The sequence below is a fragment of the Erythrolamprus reginae genome, chromosome 3, assembly GCF_031021105.1.
Source record: "Erythrolamprus reginae isolate rEryReg1 chromosome 3, rEryReg1.hap1, whole genome shotgun sequence".
NCBI classification, from domain to species: domain Eukaryota; kingdom Metazoa; phylum Chordata; class Lepidosauria; order Squamata; family Dipsadidae; genus Erythrolamprus; species Erythrolamprus reginae.
This window is the reverse complement of record NC_091952.1, coordinates 28,968,345-28,994,496: the sequence shown is the minus strand read 5'-3', so window position 1 is coordinate 28,994,496 and position 26,152 is coordinate 28,968,345. Positions and strand designations below refer to the sequence as shown.

The window sequence follows — 26,152 nt, the reverse complement described above, 5'->3', positions numbered from 1 at the left end:
TTGCAACGTTTGGGGGAGATTCCAAATCTTCTCCCTTGATATAGGGAGTTGGCTAATATCTTCCTCTAAGCAACTTAAGGTACCATACTTTTCATTTCCCCCCATTGTAGCATGTTAATCTCAAAAGCAGTTTAGTCTTAAATACAGTGGTTAGGCTAACACATTATGCTTGGTAATAATGCTATACTTTGGGTTTTGGTTTAGCATGGGGTTTAAACCAGTAGTGTGTTTCAATTAGCTTTGCTCCTAGCCATATTTGCTAGGATGTTTATGAGCTCTAGTCTAAGATTTAATTAGTAGATTAATAGTTTTCTACAGAAGCTCAATGAAACAATTATTTTACATGATTTTGTAAAAAAAGCAATTATTTGATATTTTAAAATACTGATTATAGTGAACAATAAGCATCAGTTGTGTTAGACCTGGGTTATAAAAATAAACATTGTTAGGTTTGCTTATTTCAATATATAACTCATACTGAAAAGAAAAGCATTGATTTTGGAGGAACTTCTGTGGATTATAAATATAGCAATTTTCCTAATAGCAAACTAATAGCATTCACCAGTGGAAAATTTTAGACTGCTGGCAATTGCTCAAATGTACCCATGACATGTACCCAGGCATGCGTGCATAGACAACACCTCGGCTGTAACATTTTAAAAGCATATTAAAATAGCAATGGCAGCAGCACTTAGACTTATATACCGTTTCACAGTGCTTTTATAGCTGTCTGTAAGTTTACAGAGTCATCATAATGCCCACAACAATCTGGATCCTACCGACCTCGGAAGCATGGAAGGCTGAGTCAACCTAGGTCAATATTTAAAGTTGAAACTTGCTTAGGCATGCTTACTTTTCCAAAACCCAATTCTCTCATGTTGGATTGAGTGCTTTTCTCTATTGCTTTGATGAAGTGTCCTACACCCATACTTGAGTTGGCAGAAAGCTGTAACAGCAGGTACTTGAGTGGCCAGACTGTTGATCCATATGCTGCTTCAATTACCTCTCTTTCAGGTCACTGCATACATGTCAGTAGCGGGTGACAAAATCAAGGACAGGTCAGCAACCTTCTCTGTAGGTGCCAGAGGCCATTGTTGCCGCTGTCATTTCCAGTTAATTTGTTGCAATACCAAGGTAACTGATGAAACCAGTGCCAACATAGCTAGCTGTCTGAGGCGGTAGCAAGTACTCTCTTCCCTCTCTCTCTTGTGTCATGGATAAATATGTTTTTTGGGGGGAGGGGGTCACCAGTTAGTTGATTTATGGTGAAAGGTTGCTGGTTCTTGGTCTACGGCAGGGGTGTCAAACTCATGTCATTATGGTGGCATCATGTGACAAATTGGGATTTTTCTCCCTTTCACTAAACTGCATGTGGGTGTGGCCAGCATGTGACGCATCTAGCCGTGGGCCGGATGTTTGACAGCCTTGGTCTAGAGTTTTTATATTACGGCAGTTACATTGAAATTTATTGATTGATTTGACTTGACTTGACTTGACTTGACTTGACTTGACTTGACTTGACTTGACTTGACTTGACTTGACTTGACTTGACTTGACTTGACTTGACTTGACTTGACTTGACTTGACTTGACTTGACTTGACTTGACTTGACTTGACTTGACCTGACCTGACCTGACCTGATTTGATTTGATTTGATTTGATTTGTATGCCACTCCTCTCCGAGGACTTAGGGTGGCTCATAACATAATAAAAACAGTATACAATATCAAAATCTAAAATCCAATTAATATAATATAATAAGCTGAGGTGGCGCAGTAGGTAGAGTACAGTACTGCAGGCCACTAAAAGTGACTGCTAGATCTGCAGGTCAGCGGTTCAAATCTCATCACCGGCTCAAGGTTGACTGAGCCTTCCATCCTTCCAAGATGGGTAAAATGAGGACCCGGATTGTGGGGGCAATATGCTCGCTCTGTCAAAAAGTGCTATTGCTAACATGTTGTAAGCTGCCCTGAGTCTAAGGAGAAGGGCGGCATTAAAAAAACCCATAAGTAAGTAAGTAACTAAGTAAATAAGTAAGTACGTAAGTAAGTAAATAAGCAAATTAATAAATAAATATGAATGAATGAACAAACAAACAAATAAATAATGAACTATTTAAATTACTTGCAAACCTGTAAATCTAGTATGATTGAAACATGGAGAAAAGATCTAGTTGCATCAATAGAACCTGAATGAAGAACTAAATTTTAGGGACAATTAGGGAGGGGAACCCCAAATCAGATTTCCAGTAATGAGCTGCTACTTTTCATAATATTTATGTTTTTAAAAAATATGTTAAGGGAGCAGAAGAAAGAGTGTTAGTTGTAGTGAATGAGTGGAAACAGGTAGAATACTCAGTCAGGGCATCTGATTTCTGCCAGGCACAAGTACATCAAAGAAATGGTAATGCAGCCCAAGACTTTCCCAACTTTATGCAGTATAAAATAGCATGTCTGTTGATGCATCTTTTGGAAAAAAAAAGACTTGATTCAAAGTACGATAAGTAGCCGTCCATCTGGTTCCACTTTTAAAATTATTTGTTCATTTAAGTAGAACTACAGTACAATATTGAGTACAGCTGGAACTTGATGATCGCTGATTAACTGTACCTTCAAATATAATTATTAAATTGCTTATTGATGAGGATATTTTATATCTTGATTAAAGTACCTCATTAACTGATTATAAGAATGTGTATTAGCTGGGGGGTTTTTTAAAGTAACTTTTCTAGCTTCGGGCATCTTTTTATATGCTAAATATATTGTGAATAAAAACAGTGTAACTTCCCAGGATTGAAACATTTACATAGCATTGAAAGCTCATTTTATAGCTGGCAATTTATTTTTATTGGATTGGCAGAGTTTTTCTTCAGCATTTTAACAGATTGGATGGTCAAAAGAGTCTTTAGGATATGCTTGAATTAGGGCCACATCTGTGGTTCAATAAAGGGCACACATTTTTAAAAAATATGAAAGAATTTGCAAATGGAATCAGTTTCTCATGAAAGGATGCAGATTATTTCATTCATAGGCTTACTAATGGTCTCTCTCAGTTTGCAAGCTGCTCTTATATGTTCAGATGTCTCCTTTCACAATCCATCATTAGGGAAGTCCATAGAGCAAGGTCAATTTTGAGTGTTCCAACTGAGTCCTTTCCAGTACTGAATATCCAAAGACCTGTTCTCCTCTAATATCTGAGTTGTTTTATTACCAGCTAAATGTTCTCTGTGTTACCTGTGAATGAGGGCATTGTGACATTTTAGCAGCTGATTTGATTGAACACAGATGTGAACTATGCTCCATGCGGAGAAGATCCAGAAGGGAAAGATCTTGGCGTGCGGTTCTCATTTTAAAGGAATACATATGATTGAATGGAAGACAAATGTCCCAGACCTACCACCAGAATAGGTGAATAAATGTATCATTTACCCATCTGCCCTTCCTGTTCCAGAGGTCAGAAGCTCTAAAAATTAGCAGTGTCTGAGAAGCTTTGTCGGCAAGCTGTTTATGGAAAGCTACCACACAGGCTTCAATTTGCATTAAGACTTAACAAGCAACTTGTACATTTTCCCCCCTGTACTGGTTTTGCATCACACATTCCCCAAAGAGCCACCAGCCGGAAGTCAGCTTCCTTTAGCTGGATGTGCAATAATAATAATTTCAATAATTCAATAATTTCAGGAGCTATTCTGAAAAAAATATAAATTTTCTGAAGTTTGTATAATTATTAGGAACAGCTAGGCCAAAAAAGACGAAGAAGCAACAATCAAGGGCAATTTTTGAAAAGAAAAAAAATTATGTGGAAAGACATAAAGTATTTCTATTTTCGTTTAGGTGAATAGAATAGAATAGAATTTTATTGGCCAAGTGTGATTGGACACAAGGAATTTGTCTTGGTGCATATGCTCTCAGCGTACATAAAATAAAATATACATTTGTCAAGAATCATGTGGTACGACACTTAATGATTGTCATAGGGGTCAAATAAGCAATGAAGAAGCAATATTAATAAAAATCGTAGGATATAAGCAACAAGTTACAGTCATACAGTCAACATGGGAAGAAATGGGTGATAGGAATGATGAGAAAAACTAGGAGAATAGAAGTGCAGATTTAGTGGAAAGTCTGACAGTGTTGAGGGAATTATTTGTTTAGTAGAGTGATGGCGTTCAGAAAAAAACTGTTCTTGTTGTCTTGGTGTGCAGTGCTCTGTAGCGACGTTTTGAGGGTAGGAGTTGAAACAATTTATGTCCAGAATGTGAGGGGTCAGTAAGTACTATGCTAAGCTGTACTTTGTTTTAAACATGATTTCGTATGCTGCTGCAGTTAGAAAGGGTTTTTTTTTAACATTCTGACAACAAAATCTGTTTTTCTGTAACTTAAGTCCATGATTCCCGCATTCTGGGATTTTTATTTCCCTTCCAGCCCTGTGTTTTCTGTCATTGCTCTTATTTCTTTTGCAGTTTGCCTGAATATATCTCAAAATGTAGCACCAGAACTAGGTGCAAAGGTGAAATGAATGCAAAAAGAATGGAAATACTATTTCCTGTGATTTGGAAAAAGTGTCTCTGTTTATTTATTTATTATTCATTAAACAAATATATATGACTCACACACTAATTCACATACAAGTAATTATATGCAGCTTACAACATTTTAAAGGTTTTTAAATCCATTATATAATTATCTATCCATCATCCATCCATCCATCCATCCATCCATCCATCCATCTATCTATCTATCTGTCTGTCTGTCTGTCATCTCTCTATCTCTATCATCTCTCTCTCTTTCTAGAACATGTACATGTATGGGTAGTATGGGTGTGTGTATGTGTATCAATGTTTGTATATACATATACACACATACTTCTGATGGCTGATCTTAAAAGAATATACCTATATACTTTTGGGGCTTTTCAGAAAAGCAGCGGGGGGAAAAGACCAACTGCATTTGGTTGTTCCATAATGGAGATGCCACTAACCAAGAAGGCCATTTTTTGTGGCTCCACCAAATGACAATCCCTAAATCTATGGGACACGTAACATGCCCTGCCTTTCTATCCTGGTGGGCTGAATAGATGTAATATGATAAATAAGTAAATCAGAACAATATTAGGTCAACCCGTAATAAAAACAACAGAAAACAATAAATTTTACTTTTCTCCAGCTGGTCTGTTTTGCCTGTTTACAGTTTGTATTAATTTGGAAAATTCCCACAGGAAATAAAGCCTGATGTAGGCTTTAAAAGACAAATAGGAAACATTTTGAATGCAGGCGGTACTGACTTTGTATTAGCATGTTTCCTGTATTTTAATATGTAAAGTCCAAGGGATGTCTATTTAGTCAAGGCTCTGAAAGCATTTCAGGAGCCACCTCAGTTCTGGCCCTGATAGTTCAATGATTAATGCAAGTTCTCTTGAGGCACTCATCAAGTGTCTTTGTTCTTTCCTGCTGTTTGGAAGACTTCTCATAATTTGTAAATTCATTGTGTCCAGACATGTTTAAGGAAGTGAGGCTTTTATGAATCATTTAATACCACTTTATAAGGCCTTGGTAAGGCCACACTTGGAACTCTGCATTGAATTTTGGTCGCCATGATGCAAAAAGGATGTTGAGAGTCTAGAAGTGCAGAGAAGAACGACAAAGATGATTAGGGGATTAAAGGCTAAAATATATGAAGAACAGTTGCAAGAACTGGACATGGCTGGTTTAATGAAAAGAAGGACCAGGGGAGACATGATAGCAGTGTTCCAATAACTCAAGGGTTGTCACAAAGAAGGAGTCAACCTATTCTCCATAGCACCTGAGGGTAGAACAAGAAGCAATGGGTGCAAACTAAACAAGAAGAGAAGCAACTTAGAATTAAGGAGACATTTCCTGACAGTTAGGACAATTAATCAGTGGAACAGCTTGCCTCCAGAAGTTGTGAATGCTCCAACACTGGAAGTTTTTAAGAAGATGTTGGACAATCATTTGTCTGAAGTAATGTAGGGTTTCCTGCCTTAGAGGGGGGTTGGGCTAGAAGACCCCCAAGGTCCCTTCCAACTTTGTTTTTGTTGTTGTTGTTGTTGTTGTTATTGTTATTAATATTATTATTATTATTATTATTATTATTAATCTATAAGGCTAGACCGAGATTTTGAGTGTGATATAATCTCAGCCCACAAGCCAATCATCTCACAACTACAGACAAAAACTCTATTCCTGTGGTCTCTTCATGGGGGATAACTATCCAGAGCCCCATTTCTTAACTCTCCTTTTCTGGGAAGAATTTTGTTAGCCAAATCCTGCCACCTGGCCATTGATCCTTGTTGTGATGCTGTCCCCACTTATAGAGACCACTCACAGGGACATTTAACCCACCACCGGCCCCCACTTCCTGTTTCTTTTTTAAAATAAATTATTAGCTAATTTTTAAAAACCACATATAGTACCCAAAATATACATATATACAAATCAAACATACATAAAACTATACAATAACATAAATGACACAACCTAACCTAAAACATAGAACAAAGAAAACAAAAATAGTTTCCTGTTTCATCCCCTTCCCATTGGAAGCCATTTCCCACTATACTTAAACTTGCTCTCTACTGTTATAAGTTACTTAGTTCTGCATTGGATAAAGGATATTTGTTCTTCAACTAAAACTAGGACAGCTGCTGAAACCCCACCCAGCCCCTTTTTCATCCTTAGGGAAAGATTTTACTTGATATTTTTTTTCTGGGGGAACCAAATAAACTATGATTTTGACTTAACTGTGTAGTCTTCAGTTCATCTAGTCCAGCTTTCTGAATATACCAGAATTTTCTTTCAGGTGCTTAGACAGTACAGTGATACCTTGTCTTACAAACTTAATTGGTTCCGGGACGAGGTTCTTAAGGTGAAAAGTTTGTAAGACGAAACAATGTTTCCCATAGGAATCAATGGAAAAGCGATTAATGCGTGCAAGCCCAAAATTCACCCCTTTTGCCAGCCGAAGCGCCTGTTTTTGCACTGCTGGGATTCCCCTGAGGCTCCCCTCCATGGGAAATCCCACCTCTGGACTTCTGTGTTTTTGCAATGCTGCAGGGGAATCCCAGCATCGCAAAAATGAGCGCTTCGCTGGCAACGGAAGTCCGGAGATGGGGTTTCCCAGCGAAGGGAGCATCGATGAAATTGCAGCATCGCAAAAACACCGAAGTCCTCGAAACCCACTTCCGGACCTCTGTGTTTTTGCGATGCTGGGATTTCACTGAGGCTCCCCTCGCTGGGAAACTCCACCTCCGGACTTCCATTGCCAGTGAAGCACTCGTTTTTGCGCTGCTGGGATTCCCCTGCAGCATCACAAAAACACAGAAGTCCGGAGGTGCTGTTTCCCATGGAGGGGAGCCTCAAGGGAATCCCAGCAGCGCAAAAACAGGTGCTTCACTGGCAACGGAAGTCCGGAGGTGGGGCATCCCAGCAGCAGCGGTGGGTTTGTAAGGTGAAAATAGTTTGTAAGAAGAGGCAAAAAAATCTTAAACTCCGGGTTTGTATCTCGAAAAGTTTGTATGACGAGGCGTTTGTAAGACGAGGTATCACTGTAGTTTGTTTGTTTTCTTGCTTATTTATTTCTTTCCAGAAGAGTCTGAAAATACACAAGTTGTTCATAGATAGATAACGTCTGTGATTTCTCTCCTGGACATGAATTGTCCAATAAGAATTTCAACAACTTTTGGAGGAGAGAATAGCTTAGGCTCCCACCCTAAAGCAGATTCCATCTTGAAAGATATTAGCTCTTGACCCAGCCTCTGCTTTTAATCCACCCCACCTCCTTGTCCCCCCCCCCAAAAAAAAGTTTTTAAAAGCCAGATGGGATGGCAAATTAGTTCTGGAAGCAGATTCTCTTCCTTGAGTGGTTTGATTTTGGGGGTGGGGGGTGGGGGAGGCTGAGATTTATTTCTCCCTGCATGTACTTTTGTGACCGACTGTATTTGGCGAGCTGCAGTTTGTTCAGCTGTCCATTCCCCTGCTTAATCAGGGGTCTTAAAATAAAAACAAACAAGCGGATATTCAAAAAAAGGACACAGCATGGAGACACTGAGAAGTATTTGTTCCTGTACTTTAGCTAAGAGAATACTTCACTGGTCCCATGCATTGATTCTCTCCTATGGTTAAAAGAGTTGGCCGTCTCTGCAATTAAAAGAAAACTCCATCAGGGGATTGATTGTTTGAGTTCTAGTTACCCAAAATATAAACAAAAACAACAGCTAATTCATGCTCAGTGCACAGCCAGGGACAAAATTCAGAACAAAATTCAGGAACAGTAGGAAATCTTGCCTTATTTTATTTATTTATTTATTGGATTTGTATGCCTCCCCTCTCCGTAGACTCGGGGCGGATAACAACAGTGACAAAAAACAGAATGTAAAAATCCAATATTACAGCAGTTAAAAACCCTTGTTATAAAACCAATCATACATACAAACATACCATGCATAAATTGTAGAAGCCTTAGAGAATTGTAGACAGCATTAGAGCCATATTTGGGGTGAAATTCAAATTTTTTTGCTACCAGTTCTGTGGGCGTGGCTTGGTGGGCGTGGAGGGGAAGGATACTGCTAAATCTCCATTTTCACCCTACTCCAGAGGAAGAATACTGCAAAATCCCATTCCCACTCTACTCTGGGGCCAGCCAGAAATGGTATTTGCCGGTTCTTTAAACCAGGGGTCCCCAACCACCGGTCCGCGGACCAGTACCGGGCCGCGGGGCATGTTGCACCGGGCCGTGGAGTCAGCAGCTGCCGGCCCTCATGCCGCCACCCCCTCCCTCCAGCGCTTCGCCTCCCGCCGGGCAAGAGGCCTCGGGAGGCAGGTTCTGCCGGCCACAGGACGATGGATGGGACAGAGGGGCGGGAAGGACCGAGAGGCTCAAGCCTCTTTTGGCTTCTGCCGCGGGGTGCTTTTGCATTTTTGGCTGGGGGGAGGCAGGAGGACCAGCCTGACCCCCTGTCTCCAGCGCTTAGCTCCCGCTGGGCAAGAGGGCTTGGGAGGCAGGTTCTGCTGGCCACAGGGCGATGGCGGGAAAGAGGGGCGGGGAGGACCAGCACCCCCATGCTTAATCCCGCCCCCAACCACACCCCTTTCCGCCCCCACCGGGCCATAGAAAAATTGTCTTGCTGAAACTGGTCCCTGGTGGAAAAAACGTTGGGGACCACTGCTTTAAACTACTCAAAATTTCCTGGTTCTCCAGAACTGGTTCTCCAGAACTTGTCAGAACCTGCTGAATTTCACCCCTCTGAGAATTATCCTATAATTTGCCGCCCCGTCTGAAAAATGATTGCTCGTTTTTGGGATCAGCAGACTATTTTCATGAAGAGTTTCAAACCTATGTAGGAGAGATGCAGGATATCCTCATACGAGTTTCAAATAATTAAGATTCACATGACTGAAGTTTTGGATGAAACTTGAGATCACCTTGCCTCATACTGTATCTATAGGTAATTGAGTTAGCCATATCTAAGAAACAAATCAATGTTGATTATATCCAAAAAATCGTAGCTTCTCCACTTGCTTTTTTAAACACCTGAATTCTAAAGTAATGCTAGCTAGAGTGAATAATCCTGGGCTCATCACCGATCTTGGAATGAGGTTTATAGCAGCAGATTCTTAAGATCAGAAACAGGTGAGCAACATATAACTCTAGGGCAGGGGTTGGAAACCTTAAACACTCAAAGGTCCTAACCAGAAGCCCCCCGATCTGAAGCCAAGTGGAAGTCCAGTTCACCTACTATAGAGTCTCCTCTTAGAGTGGCATTCTTTTTCCTCTACCTGCTTAACCAGAAGCCTATCAATTGTGGAGCCGACCGGTGACAGAGAGTCACAGCTGAGAGATGGAAGAGCCACATATGGCTCCAGGGCTGCGGGTAGATGACCCTTGCCCTAGGGCCAAAAGGTATCTCTCAATCTCGTTTCTGGGAAATTGGAATTGCCTTCTGGTCAGTATTGCAAAAATTACATGTACAGTTTTTCATTCTTTTGAGATAGGAGCAGGGGCAAGTTCCAGTTGAATTTTGCTACCAGTGCACATCCACGCACGCGTCCCACCGCACAATTTCACTTCCCCACATTATAAACCAAAACACCCCTGAGGAGTTTCTCACTTTTCCTTCAGATGAAGAATAGAGGACGGCATTAACATGAGGGCAGGTGGGAAGGCTTCTTCCGACATGGAGATGCTGGGGGGGGGGGATTGCCAAAAGTTGCATCATTAGTGGGTTCCTACTGGTGCGGCGCTTTGGACCGCACCAGTAGGAACCAACCACTGGGTAGAAGATACGTGGAAATTACAATGTAAACCCTGAACATAATTGAAAATAAAAATAACAATGAACCAAACCAATTTTACAAAAACTTCTCATTCACCAGGGATTCTCAGACCCTCTAAGGCAGTGATGGCGAACATTTTTTTTCCTCGGGTGCCGAAAGAGCATGGGCATGCACTATCACCCATGCGTGACTGCCCACACCCATAACTCAATGCCTGGGGAGGGGCGAAAACAGCTTCCCCTCCCCCCTGCAGGCCCTCTGGAGGCTGGAAATGGCCTGTTTCCCAAGTTCTGGTGGGCCCAGTAGGATTGTATCTTGCCTTCCCCAGGCTCCAAAGGCTTCCCTGGAGCCAGGGGAGAGTAAAAAAAACCCTACCCCATCCACCCCGGAGGTTCTCTGAAACCCAAAAACGCCCTTACAGAGCCTCTGTGCAAGCCAAAAATCAGTTGGCAGCACACACATGCATGTTGGAGCTGAGCTAGGGCAACAGCTTGCGTGCCAGCAGATATGGCTGCATGCCACCGGTGGCAACCGTGCCATAGGTTCACCATCACTGCTCTAAGGTGTAGCTTTAACCCCTGGTCACAAATCCTCATCTAAAATTTTCCTTTCTGTTTGTCAGATAATCCATCAAATCTATTTAAATTGAGCCTAATGAAGTATAAAGCAATTTTGACACTTTCATTTTTAACTGTAGGTGAAAATGTATCTGTGTAATCTTCAGGATAAACTTGTCCATAAACATCTAGTGTTGTACTCAGAATTTGAATCTAGAACGTTGTTTAGGATCAAAGAACTGATGTAAGGACGTGGTTCTCCTCTGGAACCTCGTTGAGATGATCTGTAGTTGCTGGAGCTTCTGCGTCTGCTGCCCCTGGGATCTGTTCCTCTGGGCTGGGTAGGATATTGAGAGCGTTGAAATTCAGAATATTGGGAGCGTTTTCACTCGTAGTAAGGTCGCCTGACCTCCTTTGTGCATAAATAAAACTTACGCTTCTTGCCAGGCATATCAAGCCTTTAGGAATTATTTATTTTTCAGGCTTCATTAAGAGAACCATCCTCTGCTACCATGTCGCTGCTTGTGAGTGATTAAAATCCGTTAAGATCTTAACCCCGCAGAGGAGATGGATTAGTCTTAGTCATTTGTTCAAAACAAACAGAAATAAAACATGTCTCAAGGGACAACATAAAAATACGTCTTCACATGATGGAGGATAGAAAGAAGAGAGTGGAGAACAATGAAGAAGGAAGTGATGTGAGATTTGGCAGGATATTACATCATAATAGGAGGATCTTAGTAAGGCACACACAGTTAACTCTTTAATTACTAAATGTCTCTGGGGGCTGGCAAATATTCAGTGTGACAGTATCTTCCCATTTATTTATTTTTTTCTTTTCCTCTTTTTCTCTCTGGCATAGGTACCTCAGGGATTTACCAGGGACCTAATGGCCTGACGGGTTCCACAGGGTTCAGCACAGGGTTGCACCAGGTACAACTTCATTTTTTAAAATATGAAAAGATGGTTCTGTTATATTGAAAATACGGGTCGCGTTTCCTTTCCAGCCTCTTGAGTTGCCATCAACTAGTCACAATGAAAATGAATGATAATCTTAGAATCTTAGAATCAAGATTAATAACAGAGTATTCAGCTTAGAAAAGTGAAGCAAAACTGAACAGTGAAAACGAAAGAAAAACAAAGATCAGCACATTAAAACTTACATATACATTCTTGATAAAATTTAAAAAGAGTGACAGGTTGAAAGTGATGACAATTTGGTCCTAAGCCAATAAGAACTTACCAGCACTTAAATGTGGTCCTAGAAATACACTACCAATCTGTGGAATAATAGAATTGCATTGTGTAATAAAACAATTGCAGGTTCTGATCATTTTATTCCCATCATGATCTGGATTGCACTAGTTAAACTCCCTGATAAAATGTAATAAATTGCCTTTATATTAGTAGAGCAGTTGTAACCAAGATCAGCCAGAACAGATATTGTCATTTCCGTCTAAATTTTCAGATCAGTAATTAGTATAAGATCTAAGTGATCAAACTACTGTATATGCTTAGCACTTTTGAAAGAATGCAGACGCATTTAATAGTATCACGGTACTAGAGACCTCTTTCTGAAGAAGTCTACAGCAGGGCTCCCCAAACCTCAATCCATTGACCAGCACCAGGCCACACCAGGCCAGAAACCAGCCTCACAAACAAGCAAAGCCCCATCCATGAGATACAAGTAGCACGCAAACCATGCCTCTTCCAGTCCGAAGAAAAATCTCTCTCCATGGATCTGGTATCTGGTGCTCAAAAAGTTGGGGGGATCTTGGTCTACACTACAATAATTCTGTTTGACTTAGCTTAATAAAAATTTCTTTTCTGACCTTATATATATACACTGCTCAAAAAAATAAAGGGAACTCTTAAACAACATACTGTAACTCCAAGTAAATCAAACTTTTGTGAAATCAAACTGTCCACTTAGAAAGCAACACTGATTGACAATCAATTTCACATGCTGTTGTGCACATTCAACTTTGTACAGAACAAAGTATTGGATGAGAATATTTCATTCATTCAGATCTAGGATGTGCTATGTGCGTGTTCCCTTTATTTTTTTTTGAGCAGTGTATTATATCAGTTCAAATGAAATGAAAGCATTTCACACAGTACTATATGAACAGCTTAAAAAGAAAAAAGAAAAACTAGCAATTCCCATCATCATGTAAAGTTGTTTCTTTGCCATTCTTGGCTTTAAGTTTTGCTTTGTTTTTGAAGCTTCAATGTATCCCATGGCACCTTTTGTGAGTATGAAGCAGGGAGGGAGGGAAGAAAGATGATCTTCCTGGTTTTGTTTTCCTTTTACAAATTACGTTTTGTGTACGTTCACTCTTGTGTATGTAAATCGTATCTATAAATAAATGGTGTAAACACATTATACAGTATTTAGAAAGGGTGTATAATGAAGACTGCTGGTTAAGTTGATGTAGTAGTCCAAGTATGAAATGACCACTCAAGGCTAAATTCAAGTTCTATGGGTCATAAAATGTTTAAGAATTATACTCTTAAATTTTTTTCCATAAACTTTGACAGGAGAGGGGGGTGAGATTTAGTCTGTGGCAAACTAATTAAAAATGATTTCAAGAAGAAAATTTCTGTCTCATCTCTAGACTTGAGTTAACAGTCATCAATCCATGGGCTGAATAAAAACCCCTAGATACATTTTTGCACACTCACACACAGAGAGAGCATGTAGATCTCAAAATTTATAGTTCAACTATAGTTCAGAGATGACCAGAATAAAAATTCCAAAAATCTATTCCCTAAATGCACAACTTTTACATATTGGCTGCATACAGGATGTTTTGCTTGCATAAAATAATTAGAATTATTTGGCTAGAGAAGCTTTGGACTGAAAGAAATGGCAAAATTCACCATTTTCATCAAAGAAAAGAACATGCCTATTTTTTGGACTACATACTGCACCAGAGTATAAGACGCATCTTAGAGGGGGGGGGTGGAGGGGGGGATAAGAAAAAAGTTGATTGTGGGGTACATGGCTTTTTTCCAACCTGTAAAACCTCCATTGTAGCCCTGCCCAGCTTCTCAGACAGAGATATAGATGATACTTTTCGGAGTATAAGACCTCCCCCCTCCCCTTAAAAGGTTAAAATTTGGCTGCGTCTTATACACTGAATGTAGCCCTGCCCAGCCTCTGAAATGGAGGTTTCACAGATGGTTTTCAGCCTCTGAAACCTCTGTTTGAGAGGCTGGGCGGGGCTACATTCAATGTATAAAACACACCCAAATTTTAATCCTCTTCTGGGGAAGGAAGGTGGGTCTTATACTACAAAAAATATGTTAAGTACTTTTGCTGCTACATGGAGCTACATGCTGCTTCTGGATTTTGTGCTTGAGATGGGAAAAAATGAAATTTGATTTTGGGTTTTACTGAATAGATTTATTTGTTTTTATAGAAATGGTTAGTTTATATACTGCTCAAAAAAAATAAAGAGAACACTTAAACAATACAAGTAAATCAAACTTCTGTGAAATCAAACTATCCACTTAGGAAGCAACACTGATTGACAATCAATTTCACATGTTGTCAGCACATTCAGGTTTGTACAGTACAAAGTATTCAATGAGAATGTTTCATTCATTCAGATCTAGGATGTGTTCTTTGAGTGTTCCCTTTATTTTTTTGACCAGTGTATAATTATGGAAAAGTAAAAAGTTGAGGTTCAATATTAATGTTTTATTTTACTGCAGCAGGGAAAGTCAGAAATCAATGGCTTTTTTTTTCCTTTTCTCCCTTCCCTCTTTCACTGTTTTCTCTTTTCCCTTTCACCCTCCCACTGTGTTTCCCTATTTGCTTTTGTTATTTTATCTTTTATTCTACATTCTAATAAAATGTTTAAAGATGATGTGTGTGTGTGTGTGAGCCTAAAGAATAAAACATAATAAAACATAAGAATTATGTCTCTTCTTTCAAAGGAGTATTCTTCATATCCCAGCTTCACACAAAGCCAGTATTCACAGTATTACAACTCTTCCTACAGTTCATCATATATGTCTCCAAATAACATTAGTCCATCAACCATCCCAACGTCACCTTATTCTGTCCAAGAGTCATCACACAACGTTAGCGGTCAGAGCACTGAATCACTTCCTGGTAAGGGCTTTGAACTAGAAATGTATTTTTCATTATTGAATTTGTACATTAATCTCTTAAACCTTAATTTCAACCAGGAGTTAGGTGCAGATCATATTTTAGTGGCTAGTGGGACTTGATTTTGCTATTAAGAATACGCCAAATATTTTTGTTTGTAACATTTTTCTGTGATTTAAAAAAAACAATACATTTTGTTTACTTTGTGATTCTCCTTAAAATAATAATTATGGCATTTCTTTTTAAAATACATTTCTGTAAATATATAATGATATTATTTGAAAGCTACACAATGGTCTCAGTATTATAGCAATAGCAATAGCACTTAGACTTATATACCGCTTCAAACCTTCTAAGAGGTTTTACAGAGTCAGCATATTGCCCCCAACAATCTGGGTCCTAATTTTACTGACCTCGGAAGAGTGGAAGACTGAGTCAACCTTGAGCCTGGTGAAATTCAATTTGCCAAACTGCTGGCAGCCCATGATCAGCAGAAGTAGCCTGTAGTACTGCACTCTAACCACTGCACCACCGTGGCTCATATGGTTGAACCACAGTAATGATGATACCAAGCTAATATCACAAAGTATAAACAAAGACTTTGTTTTTGTTTATAAAGACTTTGTTTATAAAGACTTTTGTCATTTACTGATAATTATGTATATACTGAGAAATAAGGGAGAAAAGCTGAAGAATTGGAAGAAAAATTGTTCCTGCACAGAGTGCAGTCAGGGGGTAGGGAAAGCAAGTAGGATGCTTGGCTGCATAGCTAGAGGTAAAACAAGCAGGAAGAGGGAGATTATGATCCCGCTATATAGAATGCTGGTGAGACCACATTTGGAATACTGTGGTCAGTTCTGGAGACCTCACCTACAAAAAGATATTGACAAAATTGAACGGGTCCAAAGACGGGCTACAAGAATGGTGGAAGGTCTTAAGCATAAAACGTATCAGGAAAGACTTAATGAACTCAATCTGTATAGTCTGGAGGACAGAAGGAAAAGGGGGGACATGATCGAAACATTTAAATATATTAAAGGGTTAAATAAGGTCCAGGAGGGAAGTGTTTTTAATAGGAAAGTGAACACAAGGACAAGTGGACACAATCTGAAGTTAGTTGGGGGAAAGATCAAAAGCAACATGAGAAAATATTATTTTACTGAAAGAGTAGTAGATCCTTGGAACAAACTTCCAGCAGACGTGGTAGATAAATCCACAGTAACTGAATTTAAACATGCCTGGGATAAACATATATCCATTCTAAGATAAAATACAGAAAATAGTATAAGGGCAGACTAGATCAGTGATTTTCAACCTTTTTTGAGCCACGGCACATTTTTTACATTTACAAAACCCTGGGGCATATTGAGGGGGAGGGGGCGCTAAAAAGTTTGGACAAAAAAAATTTCCTCCCTTTCGCTCTATTTCTCTCTCCCTCCCTTTCTCTCCCTTCTTTTTTTCTCTCTCCATCCCTCTTTCTTTCTCCCTTCCTTCCTCTCTTTTTTGCTCTTTCTCCCTCCCTCCCTCTATGTCTTTCTCTCTCCCACCTTCCCTCCCTCTCTCTCTCTTGCTCTCTCTTGCTTTCTTTCTCTCTTGTTCTCTTTCTCTCTCGTTTTCTTTCTCTCTCTTTCTCTCTCATTTACTTTCTCTCTCTCTCTTTCTTTCTCTCTCTCTCTTTCTTTCTCTCTTTCTTTCTCTCTCTCTTGTTTTCTTTCTCTCTCTGAGTTTCGCGGCACACCTGACCATGTCTCACGGCACACTAGTGTGCCGCGGCACACTGGTTGAAAAACACTGGACTAGATGGACCATGAGGTCTTTTTCTGCCGTCAGACTTCTATGTTTCTATGTTTCTAAAAATACAACTTTTTCATCCCTTTTCAACACAGGGGGAAAAAATCAGAAATATTTTATGACCGTATGTCTGTAATTTCTGCTGTTGGAATGAATATTTGATATTTTGGGCATTTTGTTGAAACAGCCTAAGAATAATAACTTAGGATGTTGCTTTAAGTCAGATTCCTGTTATAGGTGAATATACAACACCTGTAAAAGGCGTAGAATCTGACCGACAGCACAGAGGAACTGATGGAAAACTCCGAGGGCGATCAAAAAGAAGTAGTGATCCATCCCCGTCAGGAGACACTGATATTGAGGTAAGAGTAATAAAGGCTTCTTACTCCCTTTCTTTGATGCTTAAATCTGGTGTCTCCAACATGGTATTATGAGGCACTAATTTCATCCAGAAGTCTTCATTATGCCCACTAGGTTCCATATCTCACCTAAATTTTAATTTTTCTAAAACCTTCCTTTAACCCTCAAAATTAAAAACCAGCATGTTGCAAAGCAAAGTGGCTTTCCTTCTCCAGCATCTGCTTTACTTCCAAGAATGCCTGTGGGACCTTGCTTAAAGAATGCTACAATCCATTGTTTTCAGGAAAAAGATATTCTACCAGAGGTAGAATTGTCCTTGGGGGAGTGAGAGAGGTAGGGCAGGTAGCATTTTGGGGAATCAATGCTTCATAATTACTTATGTCCCTGTGCTAGCTATTTTGTGAATGGGCAAATGTCCTCTCCCCTTTTGGAATAACACCCACTACCATATTATTAAGATTTGCCCACCAGCTTAAAAAGTAGGGGATTTTGCCTGACATAAAAACATAATAATGTGAGTGTTGCATGTCGAGAACAGGGCAACGAATGCTTATTTTATAAGGAACTTTTTAATACACTGAATCGAATATGTTCAAAGGATGCAAAGACACATTATAGTTGCCTTAACATATCTAAGGACTTGTCATGGAGAAGGAGGGGCAGATTATTCTACATTGTCCAAATATTATAACGTTTTCAGCCTTCAAGCACCTAAAGTAAATATGAATAACTTCATGAGAATAAAGGCCAGTTTTTCTTTTTCTGGACAGCTTTTCTCAGTGTAGTTATTTTTATTTCTAAGGATGACTTGGGACTAGAGAGCCATGCTTTGCTTTATATCATGCTAATATTGCAATTCAAAAGAAATTTATTAAATCTTGTGGGAAGGATGGTGGCAAATATTAAATGAAATGCTTATTAATTTGGTGGAGACCGTGAGCATTGCACTGGGATCCCAAACATTTATCATAGCAGCCTTGTCTTCACCTTTCTGTTTTAAATAAAAGAGGAAGGAATGCATCCAATCTTGTTAAAGGGATACATTATTTATTGATGTGACACTCAATATTCAAAGGGGCTAATGCTTTAAAATAGTCACAGTAAAAAAATCAGGGGGAAGAAGGGAAAATTTCAGAAGTATTACTGTGGTTATAATAGTAGATTAGTACTAGAAAATTGTTTAAACTGCTTTAAAAGAAAAGAGTGTTTTTGTTTGTTCTTAGTCTTTTGAAGCAGTTTAAAATAAATAAGGGCAGCATTTCTTCTGGGACTCTGACAGCAAGAGGAAAGGGTAAAAAGATAAAGGTGAGATATTTTAGGAACAGGATATCTTCAAATACTGTAGCTGAGGTAGTGCCCCACACTTGCAAGATCATTGGGAGGAAGCAAAGAGATTCTTCTCTTTTTTTTAATGAACTCAATCTGTATAGTCCGGAGGACAGAAGGGAAGGGGGGGACATGATTGAAACATTTAAATACGTTAAAGGATTAAATAACTTTCAGGAGCGAAGTGTTTTTAATAGGAAAGTGAACACAAGAACAAGGGGGCACAATCTGAGGTTAGTTGGGGGAAAGATCAGACGCAACATGAGAAAATATTATTTTACTGAAAGACTAGTAGATGCTTGGAATAAACTTCCAGCAGATGTGGTTGGTAAAACCTCAATAGCTGAATTTAAACATGCCTGAGATAAACATATATCCATCCTAAGATAAAATTGTGAGCCGCCCCGAGTCTTCGGAGAGGGGCGGCATACAAATCTAATAAATGGAATTGAATTGAATTGAAAAATACAGGAAATAGTATATGGGCAGACTAGATCAGTGATGGCGAACCTTTTATTCCTTGGGTGCCGAAAGAGCGTGCGAGCATACTATTGTGCATGCACGAGTGCCCACACCCATAATTCAGGTGAAAACAGCTTTCCCCGCCCCAGGAGACCCTCGGTAGGCCAGAAATGGCCTGTTTCCCAACTTCTGGTGGGCCCAGTAGGCTTCTCTGGAGCCGGGGGAGGATAAAAACACCCTCCCCTATCCCTCCAGAGGCTCCCTGGAAGCCAAAAACACCCTCCCAGAGCCTCTGTGTGAGCCAAAAATCAGCTGGCTGGCACACACATGCATGTTGGAGCTAGGGCAACGGCTCATGTGCCAGAAGATATGGCCATAGGTGCCATAGGTTCGCCATCACTGGACTAGATGGACCATGAGGTCTTTTTCTGCCGTCAATCTTCTATGTTTCTTAGTTACATGGTTACAGTACATAATCCAAAATTAGTGTTTTTCTGCCAATAATTGGTGTATTTTTCTCTGTTTTTCCACCCCTTTTTTTTTCTCTGACAGCGTGTGTTTGTATGGGATTTGGATGAGACGATAATTATTTTTCACTCCTTACTCACGGGAACTTTTGCCTCCAGATACGGAAAGGTACTGTTGAGTTCTCTTGTCTTATTTTCTAACATTATTGTTTGTCCAATGAAAATTGTAAGGATAAAGGCAGAGGTCTTCAAACTTAGCAACTTTAAGACTTGTGGACTTCAACTTCCAGAATTCTCCAACCAGTTATGCTGGCTGGAGAATTCTGGGAATTGAAGTCCACGAGTCTTAAAGTTTGGGGACCCCTGGGTAAAGGCATCAGAATCCTCAACACTGTTACTCATTTGATGTATCAATGAAGATACTCAGTCATCCAGGTTGTCTGAAAGTCCAGTTATGGCAACTGAACTTACTTTAATAATATACTTGAACTTGATAGAGTTGTATTTGAAAAGTCAAGTTCATAGTTTGAGCTTAGTACTGGATTTATTTATTTACTTACCTACTTACTTACTTACTTACTTACTTACTTACTTACTTACTTACTTACTTACTTACTTACTTACTTATTTATTGGATTTGAATGCCGCCCCTCTCCCCAGACTCGGGGCGGTTAACAACACTAATAAAACAGCATATAATAATAATCCAATACTAAAAACAGTTAAAAACCCATTATTATAAAAACCAAACATACATACAGATATACCATGCATAAAATTGTAAGGGCCTAGGGGGAAAGAGTATCTCAATTCCCCCATGCCTGGTGGCAGAGGTGGGTTTTAAGCAGCTTACGAAAGTCAAGGAGGGTGGGGGCAATTCTAATCTCTGGGGGGAGTTGGTTCCAGAGAGCCGGGGCCACCACAGAGAAGGCTCTTCCCCTGGGTCCCGCCAAGCGACATTGTTTAGTTGACGGGACCCGGAGAAGACCCACTCTGGTCTTTATCTTTAAACAAGGATGGCTAGATTTCAGCAATAAGCAGGGACATTTGTTTTATTGTTCATTTAATTAATTAAATAATTCCTCCCCCTCACCCCATTTCACTGATATTGTGACTTTGGACAGCTAATCATATGATAAGTAAAAATAAGTCTAACAATTAAAATAAACAGAGAGAGAGAGCATCTTTTCTACCCGGTCAGACACCCCCAATGTAGCAGGTCCTTGTTGGGGTCCCAGGCAAAACAGAAGAGCTACATTTTTTGGCTCTTCCAGAAGGCCAGCAGTATGGGGCAAACCACAGTGCCAACAGGAGAATATTCCATAACCACAGCAGAAAAAGCTCTTCTCCAAAAATTCGTTTGCAGACAGGATCCAGAGTTGGGATGAGATGGCACCAAAGGTACCCAAAGGGCATGAGTTTCAACGTTTATGCTCAGAGCAATTATTTATTCGTATTTCACGCTTCGTAACCACCCATCTCCCTCAGGAATGGTGAGTGTGAGAAAAAGGGTGTCCCTTTCAATAAATGTCAGTGAAATTTACATAGGAAGCTATAGCACCATATTTTGTCAACTCTATCGGTTATGACAATTTGAAATTGACAATTTTTCATCTGCAGAAATTTATTCTATCAGGGTTATGACTTCATCTCCGATTTTAAAAAAATATGATTAATGTGAAGCTCATAAATACTTAAATTTTCCTAGTAAGGATAAATTAGTCAAAATGAAGATACTGACCAGGTTAATGTATTTTTTAAAAAGTGTTTTAAAATCTGAAGCCATCTATTTGTGGTGGGTGGAGTCTAGGGCTCATAAGATTTTGAGAAAGAGAGACAAGGAAGGAAGGAAGGAAGGAAGAGGAAGGAAGAGAGAGGGAGAGACAAGAAAAAGAGAAAAAAGAAAGAAAGAAAAAAGAAAAGGAAGGAAAGGAAAGGAGAGAAAGAGAAAAAAGAAAAAGAGAAAGGAATAAAAAGAAAGAAAGAGGGGGAAGGAAGGGAGGGAGAGAGAGGTAAGAAAGAAAGAACATAGGACTAAATAGTATATTTTGGATGTTCAGTAGTAGTACATAAATTGACAGGAAATTTTTATCTTGTCGAGGCCTGTGAGGCGAGGAGAGGCCAGGCACCCTAGCACTAACCCTTGATGTGAATGACGTCAAGTTGGCCACACCCATCCTATCACATGCTCCCCTAGTCACATGCCCACCAAGCCATGCCCATCCAGTCACATGACGATGAAGCCACAGCCATCATCACATGATCATCAAGACATGCCCACAAAATGAGCCATACCCACAGAACCGGTTGCCTGGGAGGCAGCGCGAGGGAAAAATTTGGAAACCAAGATTTGTACCTGTTTTACAAATCTACAAGCTTCACAAAGTACAGTATCTAGAAAAAGTAGCAAAACCATAAAGTAGTCATGTCTTAACTTGTGTAACGCTTTTTTTTAACTGATAAAGAAACAATAAGTTCATTCTCTTTCGATATTACATCATGTTGCTTCTTTCATGTGGTATTTGCTATTTATTAGACTGGGATTACTAACTTGGCACTCATTTAAATAGACTTGACTATTGTAACAGTGACTGCAGAAATAAGATTTGACATCATTTTACGATTCTACCAGCTGCTGTCAGCTTTATGATACCTGCAACAAGTGGGATAGGTAACCGAAGCTTAGATTTATCGCCCTCCTTAAGATTTGAACACATGTATAAAAAATTCCAAATGTTGATGATATAGAAACCTTCTGAAGACCTTTTTATGGACTCTACCCTTTCTCTCTAAAAAGAGAGCACATTTGTTTATAAGTTTGGTTTCTTCAATCTTAAATGCTCCAGGAGCAACTAAAACAAAATATATTATGCATTCTGCTTTACATAACACTGCACAGGTACTCCTTGACTTATGTCCACAATTGAGACTGGAATTTATTTGCTTAAAATATTTTGCACGCACACACACCCATCTTCTAACTTAGAGGTCCCCAATCCCCAGGCCACGCCCCATTCGATATCGGGCAAGCCTCTGTAGCGAGCTCCACTTGCACAATTAGAATCCTGGTTGTGTGATCTTATGGTCTTAGACCAATGAAATTTGAAATAAGGAGTATGTTGATACCTCCCTTCCATGGGAGCATGGAAGGGCTATCACAGGCTACAGCACCCAGTGTGAAATCTAGGAGACCATGGCCGCCAGTGGGCCCACTGACATGCATAAATCTGCTGTGGCCCTCATGACCTCGCCTGGCTACAGGGCCAACTGGCTCGAGGAAACCTGTTACAGCCTGTTATAAAAACATGAAGCTCATTTCATGGAAGTGACATGGAGGTTTTACTGGATAAATTTTTTTGAAGAGCTAAGGCAGTGGTTTTCAACCTTGGGGTCGGGACCCCTTTGGGGGTCGAATGACCATTTCACAGGGGTTGCCTAAGACCCTGGGAAAAGACAAATTTCCAATGGTGTTAGCTTCTATTCTGGCATCTTGGAACATATTTTTACAATCCAACCAATCAGGCGTTTACAGGAGGGTGTTCCTCTGACCTCTTACCAATCAGCTTAAAGGTCTGTTGGAAGAATTGGCGCTAAACGTATAGTTGGGGGTCACCACAAGATGAGGAACTGTATTAAGGGGTCGCGGCATTAGAAAGGTTGAGAACCACTGAGCTAAGGAAAAGTCCCACTTTGGGATCCAATAGACAAATCTCATGTCAAGCTCAGCTTTTCCATTAGAACTTGTTAGGCAATACACTAGGAAATCGTTCTCACACAAAATTACTTGGTAAACATTATGCAATCAATTTTAAGCACTCTATTGAGAAGCAGTTTTTCTTAAGATAAGTTGTTACTACTGTATACAAAAAATAAATAAAGTCAAGGAAAAACATTTACATAATGGTAGAGAAAAGAGATTTAAGGCAGAAATAAGTATACAAGGATAAGAAATTATTATATCAAGTACTGTGTTCTGCAGGAGATAATTAGCTACTGGTCTTAGAGTTTAATCAAAGGGAAAAAAACAAAGACTAAAAAACGTCTTTGCTAGTTGTGGCAACGGTGAAATTATATTAGTTGTGCTAGTTCTCATATTCTTTGTACTCAGTAGGTTTCCCATGCAAATCTTGCAATATAATCCACCATTAATTACACAATGACAGGCATTAGTTCCCCTGTTGCAAAACCAGTATATATTAAAACAAAATCTCTGGACAACTGAGGTCAGCGCAAGACTTGTGAACACCTGGTGTGTTTTGACATTGTTCTAAAGTTGTCGTCTTTTTTCTGGATTTTGGATCTCAACAGGTGGGCTAGAAATGGGAAAGTAAATTATGCTAATTTTTTTAGTCCAAGCTGCATGAAAAGAAACACAATCGGAATGAATTAATGATTTTCCATGGGAGGAAAAAAAAAATCACCTACTGGTTTTTTAAAATAGCTTCTCATGCCCACAAGAGACTTTAATTTTTGAAATTCATCTCTCATTCATATCTTGAGTTCTTCTGTTCTAGAATTATCTAGAAGTTCTGAAGTTTTAGCTGACAGATACTTTATGGCAAGCAGGGGTTCCTACTTACCTCTGCTACCAGTGCGTTGTGCGCACAGCAGACAGAATTTTTTAAAACTAAAAAATTGTCAACATCTTGCACACAGGGGCATGCCCTCACAAGATTTTGCTTCTTATGGATGCACAGAAGCAAAAACATGCTTGGACATGCACGCACGAACACCGGTCATCCAGACCTGTGCACACAACTCCATTTTCACTACCAGAGCAATGGTGTGGCCCATACCAATAGCATTGCTTTATGGGGTGTAGTGAGCAATTAACTTCACATATTTCAGTGATGTGCCGAGAATGCAGGAAGACAGGATAATAATCAAGTGCTTTTAAAATAATAATTCAGTTATTGTTTGTTGGAATATTGTATGGTTTCAATAAGAATGGGCAGAGGTATTTAAAAAAATTATACAATGTGCAGAACTAAACATGATGACTAAATGTCTGAATAACCAAACTGAAACAGAATTTTATAAAATATGGGACAAAGTATATGATTGGTGGAATTTTAAAAATAGAATTAATAACTAAGTATATAAGAATAAATAATGATTTGAAGAATTTTAAGATAGAATGAAATAGTATATATTATAACTAACTTAGAAGTGTTTATCTTCTCTTTTTTCTGTATTACTAATACTTTGTTTATTTCTCTTCTTTTTATATAAGTACATAACATTTTAAAATATAAAGAAATTTAATTAATAAGTTTAATATTAAAAATATAGAATTAAATTCAATAAGAATGTAATTTACACGTGTGGCATTTCTTCATAGATCTGGTAACAGTTATGGGTTTTTTATATTCTGTATTAGTTAGACTTCTACGACAAGTGGAGCAATGGCAGCTCCTTAAATGTTTAATGTTGTATGTCTTTGTCTGTCTCTTTTTGGAAAAAAAAAAAGAATGGGCAGATTATGAGTTGGATACCCTATACCAAGGGTGTCAAACTCAAGGCCCATGGGCTGGATCCGGCCCATGGGTTGTTTAGATCTGACCCGCAGAGCCACACACTTGGGCCCTCCTGAGCTCTGTTTTCACTGGCAGAGGGTTGCAGGAGGCCATCCCAGCCAAAAATGGAGAACAGGAGCTGGTTTTCGCTGGCAGAGCACTCAGGCCGCCACAGGCACCCCTGACACCTGCACCAGCCCCTTCGCCCGAGGTCAAACACAACCCTGAAGTGGCCCTCAAGGAAATCAAGTTAGACACCTCTGCCCAGTGAAGGGGTACAAAATTTTTTACTACCATGCTGTGGGTGTGGCTTATTTTGTGGATGTGGCTTGCAGGCCATGTGACCAGGTGGGAATGGCTTGACAATCATGTGCCCGGGGGGTTGGCTTAAAGGTCATGTGACTGGTTTAAAGGTGGCCAACTTGACGTCACTCATGTCAAGGGTTTGGGTTAGGGTGCCTGGCCTCTCATCGCCTCAAAGAGATATAATTTCTCTATTTACTATTACTGAACATCCAAAATATACTATTTAACTCTATGTATATATGCCATTTGTGTACACATGCACACAAAAATATACATTATTTACTATATAAACTGTATGTGTATGTACACATACACACACACAGAGATCTTCTAAAATTATACACATTCAACCTCATTTACCACGATAGAAAAAACATACCCAGAGCCCAGAAGGGAAAAAAAGAAAAAAAATCAAAATTTTGCTACCGGTACTGTGTACCTGACCAAAATTTTTCTAACGGTACTGCATTCCTGACGGTACCCATAGGAGCCCATCACTGCCTCTGCCCTACACAGTCTTTTTCATGACATTCTTACTATTTTGACAAAGTGGTATCTTTTTGTTAACTGTATGAGTTAAGAGTAGAGTTATTTTCTGAATAATCACTTTCTTAAACAACCTTTTCAAATTCTTGTCTCCCTATAATATACTGTACTTAACTCAAAATATAAAGCAAGATGGAGTATAATTTTTCACTGGACCATTCATGAAAAGTTCTCATAAAAATTAGTTTGTGTAGTTACAAAAATAATTTTGTCTTAAAATGAGTACCTTATCTGAAAAACCTTGGAAATATTGTTGGAACTTTTACTAGCTAAGGCTTTGCTTTACTATTCCTGTATAAGGAAGAAGTAAAAACTGGCACTTAAAAAGTTAATTGCACTTGTTTGGTTTGTAAAGGTTCTCACTGTTTGAGTTCAGATCAACTGTCTGCTTCTCCCTTGACCTCTATTAG

The 26,152-nt window shown here is 39.4% G+C and overlaps 1 protein-coding gene across 5 annotated transcripts in view; it reads left to right on the top strand.

Moving 5' to 3' along the window:
* EYA2 (EYA transcriptional coactivator and phosphatase 2) overlaps positions 1 to 26,152 on the top strand; it is a 169,545-nt gene that overhangs the window by 111,926 nt on the left and 31,467 nt on the right. For all 5 annotated transcript variants that reach the window (XM_070744678.1, XM_070744677.1, XM_070744676.1 and 2 more), the window contains exons 6-9: positions 11,711 to 11,781; positions 14,794 to 14,971; positions 16,997 to 17,121; positions 19,460 to 19,543. In XM_070744678.1, the coding sequence (XP_070600779.1) occupies positions 11,711 to 11,781; positions 14,794 to 14,971; positions 16,997 to 17,121; positions 19,460 to 19,543 (458 nt within the window). The remainder of the gene's footprint in view (positions 1 to 11,710; positions 11,782 to 14,793; positions 14,972 to 16,996; positions 17,122 to 19,459; positions 19,544 to 26,152) is intronic.